This window comes from Sturnira hondurensis, unplaced genomic scaffold (assembly GCF_014824575.4).
Source record: "Sturnira hondurensis isolate 20B ecotype Veracruz unplaced genomic scaffold, ASM1482457v3 Scaffold0008860, whole genome shotgun sequence".
Classification (NCBI taxonomy): Eukaryota; Metazoa; Chordata; class Mammalia; order Chiroptera; family Phyllostomidae; genus Sturnira; species Sturnira hondurensis.
In genome coordinates, this window is record NW_028081491.1 from 4,346,229 (window position 1) to 4,354,976 (window position 8,748).

The window sequence follows — 8,748 nt, forward strand, 5'->3', positions numbered from 1 at the left end:
AGGGCCTGGCACGTGGTAGGTACTTCACCACTGTCACGCTGGCTCAATAGAACATCATTGCTGGCCTGGACCTCCAGAATGGTCTCCCAGCTCCCACCCTGTGTTCTCTGCTTTAGTTTCTACACAGCTGTCTGTTTGAGTTAAAAGGAGTCATGCCACTTCCCTACTCAGCACCCTAAGTGCATTTTCATTTGTGCTTAGAAAACAGTCCAAGCTCTATAACTTAGCTATCAGCCTCTGCATGATGTTGGCCCCAATCCTTCTCTTTTATTTCCTACTGCATCCCGCATGCATGCTATTCCAGTTACCAGGTCTCTTTCCTGCCTTGAACATACCAAGGTCATCCTCATCTCAGGGTCTGGTCCTTGACTCTCATCTCTGCTGATGATCTTTGCATGACTCATTTCTACATTACATTTACAACTCAGCTCCTCCTCCAAGGAGATTTACTTGATTGTGAGCTATAATAGACAATTCCTACTATCACATCTTCTGTTTTATTTCCTTCACGCTACTTATTAGATGTGAAATAATTGTATTTACATCACTTAGCCTATCTCCTCCAATGAAAAGTTTCTCCTGTATCATTAGTGCCTAAAAGATGACTACTACAAAGATAGATAAATAGATGAGTGGCTGGGTGAAAGGATTGGGGGTATAGGTGAGAGGGTGGGTGAATAGAAGGAAAATATATGGGTGAGTGGGTGGGTAGGTGGCAGGCAGATAAATAGAGAGGGTAGATATATTGATAGATGGAGATAGGAATGGGCAGGAGAATAGAAGGATGAATGAAAAGGTGGTTGATGGAAAAAATGGAGGGAAGGATGAGTGGATAAGTGGAGGTCTGAGGAAAGATGGGTAGGTGGATGGAGGAACCAATAGATGTCTAAATATAGACAAATGGAGAATGGATAGAATGGTTATGAAAAGTGTAGATGGGTTGACAAATCGTTGCTAGGCCCCAGTGAATGGCATGTGTCCCTGGGATTTACCCTTTTTCTTTGTGGAATAGAAGAGGTATAATCTAATGTTATGAGAGAGGTGGAGAATAGGAGGAGTTGGAAAATGTTTGAGAAACAGGGGATAAGCTAACTGAGGGTGGTAGAAAACTGAAGCCATGTCGAAAGATCAACTGTGCTGAAAAAAGCCCATGTGAAGGGGGCAGTGGTGAGCAGTAAGAGAGAGTGGGGTTCAGAGTAACCTGGCCTCCTCAGCCAGGCTACAACACCCTTCACGATCTTCTTATCCTCACAGAGCATCTACTCCCACCCTTCCATCTCCAGGAGGGCAAGGTGAATATTATCCAGAACAAGCTCTGTAATATGTTATATGAACAAAGACTTGGCAAAGGCAAGACCTACCCTGTGCATGAGGAGATGCTGTGCTCCGGGGACTTCTTGACTGGAAAGGCCATCTGCCAAGTGAGTGAGGTCGTTACTGTTCTTCCCTTGCCTGAGCTCAGGGCCTCAGTTTCCCCAGGGGGAGCCTGTGTTGCCTCTACTCCCTTGCGAGACACCTAGGACTACCTGTTCTTTCCCTTTGCATGTCTTTCCTAGGCTCCACCTCTCAGCAGTGTTCCCCAGGCTAGTCCCTTCCTAAGCCCATATCCCATGACTGTGTCTGCTGGAAGGACCCACAAACAGCATCTATTTTTAGGCATATTTTAAACTTAAAAAAAAGATTTTATTTATATTTAGAGAGAGGAGAAGGGAGGGAGAAAGAGAAGGAGAAAAACATCAATGCGTGTTTGCCTCTCACATACCCTTAACTGAGGACCTGGCCTGCAACCCAGGCATGTGTCCTGATTGGGAATTGAAGTGATGACCCTTTAATTCGCAAGCTGGCACTCAACCTACTGAGCCACACCAGTCAGGCTGTATTTTAAACTTTTGATTGAAGTGTAATATACATTCAAAAGAATATATAATTGAGAATGTAATTCTTAAGTACATAGTTTAATGAGTGTTCACATACTGCCACATGTGACCAACTCCACAGATTCCCCACTAACACCCCTTTCTCTCACTAACACCCCAGGGAACCACTATCTTCACTTTTAACACCTTAGATTTGATTATGAATTTTCTATAAGTGGACTTTATTTCTCTTGGCCATCATTTGTGACTTTTTTATTGATGATGCTATTACAGTTGTCCTAATTTTTTCTCCTTTGCCCCATTCCACCCAGCACCCCTACTCTCTCAGGCAATCCACACACCATTGCTCATGTCCATGGGTTATTCATAGGTTCTTTGGCTATTCTGTCTCCTATACTGTACTTATCCCCATGACTATATACCAATTTCTACTTTTTTTCTTTAAAATTTTATTTATTTATTTTTAGAGAGAGGGAAGGGAAGGAGAAAGAGAGGGAGAGAAACATGAATGTATAGTTGCCTCTTGTGCACCCCTTACTGGGGGCCTGGCCCACAACCCAGACATGTGTCTTGACTGGAAATTGAACTAGCGACCCTTTGCTTCCCAGTCCGGCACTCAATCTACTGAGCCACATGAGCCATGACCATATTTCTACTTCTTAATTCCCTCATTTTTTCACCCATTTCCCTACACACCCCTCTCATCTGGCAAATATCAAAATGCTCTCTGTATCCATGATTCTCTTTGTTCTTTTTGTTTGCTTAGCTTGTTTTTAGATTCAGTTGTTGATAGATATGTATTTATTGCCATTTTTGTTTCTAGTTTTGATCTTTTTCTCAAATAAGTCCTTTTAACACTTCATATAATGGTGTGATGAAGAACTCCTTCAGTTTTTCTTGTCCGGGAAACTCTTTATCTGCCCTTAAATTCTAAATGATAGCTTTGCTGGGTAGAGCAATCTTGGCTATAGGTCCCTCCTTTTCATGACTTTGAATATTCCCTGTCAAACCCTTCAAGCCTGAGAAGTTTCTTTTGAGAAATCAGCTGACAATCTTATGGGAACTCCCTGTAGGTAATGGACTGTTTTACTTTTGCTGCTTTTAAGTTCCTCTCTTTATCTTTAACCTTTGGCATTTTAATTATAATGTGTCTTAGGTATGGGTCTCTTTACTTCCATTTCACTTGGGACTCTGAGCTTCCTTGACTTGTGTGTCTATTTCCTTAATCAAATTAGGGAAGTTATCTTTCATTATTTTTTCAAATAGATTTCCAGTTTTTTTGCTCTTTCTCTTCTCCTTCTGGTACCCCTATGATGCAAAAGTTGGGCCTGTTTTGGCTCAACTTGTCCCAGAGGCTGTTTATACTATTCTCATTTTTCCTTCTTGTGGTTCTTTGCTTCCTTGTATTTCATATCACTGATTTGATTATTGGCTTCATCCACTCTACTATTGTTTTTCTGTAAATTATTCTTTATTTCACTAAGTGTATCCTTTGTTTATGACTGGATCTTTTTTATGCTATTGAGGTCCTCACTAAGTTTCTTAAGCATCCTTATAACCAGTGTTTTGAACTCTGCACATTGTGTGATAGATTGCTTATATCCATTTTGTTTAGTTCTTTTTCCAGAATTTTGATCTGTTCTTCCATTTGGGTGATGTTTCTTTGTCTCCTCATTTTGGAAGCCTCCCTACATTTGTTTCTATGTATTAAGTAGAGCTGCTATAACTCCCTGTCTTGGTAAGATGACCTAATGTAGTAGGTGTCCAGTGACACAGGGTCCAGTGACACAGCCTCCCCTATTACCCAAGCTGTGCCCTTCATATGGGCTGAGTACACCTTCCTTTTGTAGCTAAGCCTTAATTGCTGTTGGCAAGTCAATGACATGGATTTACCCAGGCTAGTCAACTTCAAGGATTGGCTGTGACCACTGACCACCAATCTCCATCCTCTATGGAGGATCAAGTATGCAGATGCATGGTGGTGGTGCTCTGACATGGTTGGTAGCTGCCCACTGGGTGTGTGGGCTCTGGGGTTACCCAGGTGTTGCAGGCCAAGGTCATAGCCAGCTGGAGCCACCTAGCATGAGCTATAAAGCAATCTGAGATGGCTGCTACTTGTGCTGGGCTCGGATATTCCTAGGCAAGGTGAAGCCAAGTTGTGAATCTAGGCTGGCTGCTGCTAGTATAGGGTCTGGGGTCACTTGGAAAAAGTACAGTAGCTGGGGGCTTACCAGGCCAGCTACTGCCTTTTTGATAGGATTTAGGAAGTTGTGAAGCTTGAGCCAACACAGCCATTCATATGGAAAAGTCATGGTTAACAGTTTGGTGTCTCTGTAACTTGGATTGGATGGAGTCCCAGGGGATCCCAGTGTGGGGCAAACAATATTAACCAGGTTGATAGAATCTCAGATATGGCACCCACATGCCAGCTCTGTGGCTCTGTGAAGTGAGGGCTCAGAAAACAGACATGACCTATGCCCTCCTTTTTGTCTGGGAGAATGCTGTCTCCCAGCTCCCATTTTGATGATCCAGGGAGGAAGTGAAGTGTATGCCACTGGTGCACCCAGAGGCAAAGCAAAGGGCTCACTCCCAGAATCCTTGTATGGCTGCCATGCTAGACCTCCTTTCCAGTTTGGGCCTTCACCTGACTTCCCCTGAAAAGGTCCTGTCTGTGGAGTGCAGCCCAGCACACTTTGTATGCCCCTTTACCCCCATACCTCCTCTAGTTTCTCCCCAGGCTGAGGAAACAAATGGGCTGGACACCTGGTAGTCCTCCCTCCTCCCATTAGCCTTTCTGTCACCACAGTCTGTTCTTGGGATTTCCTCTGAACTCGTCTTCTGGATTCATCTTTGCCTGCTCTGGACCCCATCCTCCACCCTGGGGCTCCCTTCTCCCCCCTAAAGTGTCCCTCCTCTTACATGGGGCACCCAGAAACAGCACTTGTTGGGACAGTTGGGGCCACAGTGTGACTTGCAGCTCAGACTGCGGGGCAAGACAGATCTGGTTCCAGTCTTTGATCTATTGTATTCTGTCACTGTGACTCGCTGTTTCCTCACCCATGAACTGAAGTTGCTAACAGTCTCCTCTTCATAAGGTTCCCGTAGAAAATTTATCACAGTGCCTGGCATTTATTAGGTGGTGAACAAGCACTCGCTGTTCTCCATAGTATGCCTCCCTCCATCTGAGTTGTACTCATTCTTCTCAGTCTATGTTACACCCATCCTCTCACTGGAAGTGGAATTCACTGCCCTGCCCCTGTGTGTACGCGCACACACACACACACACACAGTTTGCTCTGTCTCTATGCTGATGCAAACCACTTTGCATGGGATATGTGAATCCTGATGTTTTTTCTGCCTTCTGAGAGCTCCCCTGGAGCCAGAAGGCTGTTGTAGCTTTTGCCATCTCTCCCAGACTGGCCCAGAATCCATTGTCATTTCAGCAACCACATAGTTCATCTGTGTGAATCACTGAGGCCTGGGGTGAACAAGGACTGCTGCCCCAGCCAGGGACCAGGCCTTCTCAAGGCCTCAAATAGATGGGAGTGTGTACACTGTCAGGAAGGTCAAGGACACTCCAACTGGGGACCACTGAGGAGAAGAGCTGTGGTAATGCTGGTGCAGACTCACTATCCCCATGTATGAGTTTCTTGAAGTTGTTATGACAAATAACCTTAAACAGAGTGGTTAAAACAACAGACTTGTATTATTTTACATTTCTGGATGTCCAAAGTAAAAAAATCAAAAAATAGGCAGGGTATGTTTCCTCTGGAGCCTCTAGGGGAGAATGTTCCCTTGCTTTTCCAGGCTTCTAGAGGATGCCCACATTCCTTGGCTCTTGGTTCCTTTCCCGTTCTTGAAAGGCATCAGCTCAGTCTCTGCTTCTGTCATCACATCACCTTCTCTGGCTGTGACCTCCCTCCCCACTCTTTCCTCAGGGGACCCTTGGGATTACATTGGACTTTCCCAGATGACCCATAATAATCTCCCTATTTCAAGATCCTCATCTTGAAACTTCAAACTGTCTTTTGCCACATAAGGTAACAAAATTGTAGGTTCCAGGGATGAGGGTGCGCATTTTGCGGAGGTGTCACTCTTTGACAGCCACAACAAAAACCCCTCTCTCTCCTTTGAGCCATCCTTCCCCAACCCTCCCTGTCACTTGGAAAGCTTGCTTCTTATTTCACCAAGAACACTGGAGCAGTCTGACTATCACCTGCTCATCTTCACCCTCAGCCATAAGGCCCTGCACCCCCTACACTTCATCCTGCATCTCTCCTGTGCCTCATGTCCAGCTGACCCCTCCTGGAGCACTAGGCACTCAAAGGCTCTCCTGCTCCTTGTCCTCTGTTTCTCCCTTTCATGACTGCTGTGCAAACTCTCAGCAACAATCTCCTCCTGCTACTGCCCAGTTTTTCTGCCCCTCTTCCCAAAAGATTGCTCTGACAGCACTGAGTCTCTTTGACCACTCCACCGAAGTGTGTCACCACCATGCCACCAAAGCCATGTGGCCAACATCCTCACCAGCTTCAGTCTTGCAGAGCAAGGTTGTTCTGAGTCATCTGCTGGCTCAGCACATCAGGAGGTCTCCCTCCCATTTCTGGGGCCTCAAACTCCACAGCTGCTCCACTCTGCTCCTGGTCCCCTTCCCACCCACCATGAAATATTGGAGATCTCTGGAATCCATGCTGAGCTTTCCCCCTTCTCTCTCTGTACTTTTTGTCTGGTTGGTGATGAAAGCTCAGATTCCACAGGTCCCACTGGCTCCTCCTTCAAAATATTATCCCAAGTCTGACTGTTCCTCAGCATCCTGGCCACTCCCTATAAATCATCTCTCATCTCTCTCCTGTGACCATTTCCTGACTGGTCTTTCCTCTTTAATTCTTGCTCAGGGCTGTCCATTCTCCACAGTGCCCCAGAGTGATCCACCTAGACAGGTCAGGTCACCCTTCACCCCCACTCCCTTAGGACAGTTTTCCATGAGGGGAAAACCCAAACCCCTAGCCATAAGGTCCTGTGACAACACACTCTCTGCCCCCCCTTGTTTCCTGCATGGTCCCCTCACTGCTCTTCTTCCCATCCACCTGTTGAGTGCCCTCTGCTCCTGAATCAGAAAGGTAAGTTGTTTTCTGTTTGGAGTCTCAGCTCAGGAAAGCCTTATGCCATCACCATGAGATATCCTCCCTGACCCTATCCCTTCCATGGCTTTTTCCCACATGTCACATCTGACCATGGTGGGCTAATTAGCTTGTTTACAAAACACGTTGTGGGAGGGGCCTTGTCTTCTCACCTCTCTGCTCCCAAGTGTGGACGCTGTCTTGGGTGTTCCCCATGCAGGTTGGGTGTGGGGGTACCATGCTTCTGTACACCCCAAGGATGAGTCCCTCCATTTGGTCAGTGAAGTAAGGGGACTTCCAATTTGGTGGTCCTTGCAAGACAGCATCTTAGGACTTCAGTTACCCCCAGGATCTTTCTGGGGATCCCTGCTCATTCCCCTAGCAATGCAGGCTGCCTCCACCATGCTTTCACCTGGGCATTTTCTAAAGAACCTGAGGGCAAACCAAAGGCCTAAATAATTGTAAAAGGGCCCTGGCTGGTGTAGCTCAGTGGACTGAGCGCGGGCATACGAACCAGAGGATCGCAGTTCGATTCCCAGTCAGGGCACACGCCTGGGTTGCAGGCCGGTTCCCTGCAGGCCAACTCCCAGCAGGGTATGCACGAAAGGCAACCATACATTGATGTTTCTCTCCCTCTCTCCTTCCCCTCTAAAGATAAATAAATAAATAAAGTATTAAAAAATAATAATTGTAAAAGGAAAAGGACCCAGGTGGGGAGAGACTACTGCAGCTCAGTGTGTGGCAGGAGATGGGGATCATTAGAGGCTTTTGATGGCCAGGTATTCTCACAGGCCAGCCCTCCTGAGCCTTGTCCATGTAGCTGTCCCCAAATGGCCTTGGGCATTGCCTTGTCCTGAGCCACTGGACCCTCCCTGGGTACAGGGGCTGAGAGTGGGGTCCATGTACTGATAGATGTAGATCCAGGATCTTCCTAGGGTCAATCAGAAGCTCTCTGAACTGTGATGCCAGTGTCCACCAGGGTGACTTTGATGGAGTCTGCAGTGGGACACTTGTATCTGGACTTTCACAGTGGGCCACAAGTATGGCCTGGATAGTAGAGACTTACAAGCCCCACCTGTCCACTTGGTGTGTCAGACTGTCTTCTCATTAACTCTTTTCTCTTACTTAGGGTGATTCTGGGAGCCCCCTCGTCTGTGACGTCCTCAATGCCTGGGTTCTGGTAGGGCTGGCCAGCTGGGGCTTGGACTGCCGGCACCCCATCTACCCCAGTGTGTTCACCAGTGTCACCTACTTCTCTGACTGGATCAGTGAGATCCAGAGGCTCACACTTCCTCCTGATCTCACAGCTGCTCTTCCTCAGACCCCGTTTCCACACCAGCCTCTACAGGCTGCGGGCTCTTCCAGGCCTGGCATGGCCATCGTGCCAACACTGACTTGGCTCTCATTGCTGTCTGTGCTCAGGACCCAATGGCAGGCCCTGCAGTGACCCACTGAGCCCCACTGAGCCTGATCTCTGCCTCAGGCCCTGGTTTCCATGCCTCCCCTACCCCAGCCCCACTAGCTCTCAGGGAATCCTTCTCCTTGGCTTTCTTGTCCCTCAACTCCCATCCCCTTCCTCCAACCAAGCCTGAAAAACAAAGCAAAAGCAAATAAAAGATTTATTCGCCTCCTGTATCCCAATACCCCTCTTCCCCTACTGTAACTTAGTACTCATCCTTTCCCTTATGGTCAGTCATCTGGCTTCTTGGGCATGGGAGCAGGGCCTGGGAAGGACACTGTCCCAGGAGAAAGGC

General features: G+C 47.1%; 1 protein-coding gene across 1 annotated transcript; it reads left to right on the forward strand.

Moving 5' to 3' along the window:
• Positions 1-854: 854 nt before the first annotated feature.
• LOC118993696 (putative serine protease 47) lies at positions 855-8,471 on the forward strand. Its single transcript, XM_037056173.1, has 3 exons — positions 855-858; positions 1,255-1,421; positions 8,124-8,471. The coding sequence occupies exons 1-3, from the start codon at positions 855-857 to the stop codon at positions 8,439-8,441; spliced, it is 489 nt and encodes a 162-aa protein (XP_036912068.1). The 3' UTR covers positions 8,442-8,471.
• Positions 8,472-8,748: the final 277 nt, after the last annotated feature.

What these genes read in the sequence shown, in the direction of transcription:
- LOC118993696 (XM_037056173.1), top strand. An exon ending in CTGGAAAGGCCATCTGCCAA is followed by an intron (nt 1,422 to 8,123) that starts GTGAGTGAGGTC and finishes TCTCTTACTTAG; the next exon opens with GGTGATTCTGGGAGCCCCCT.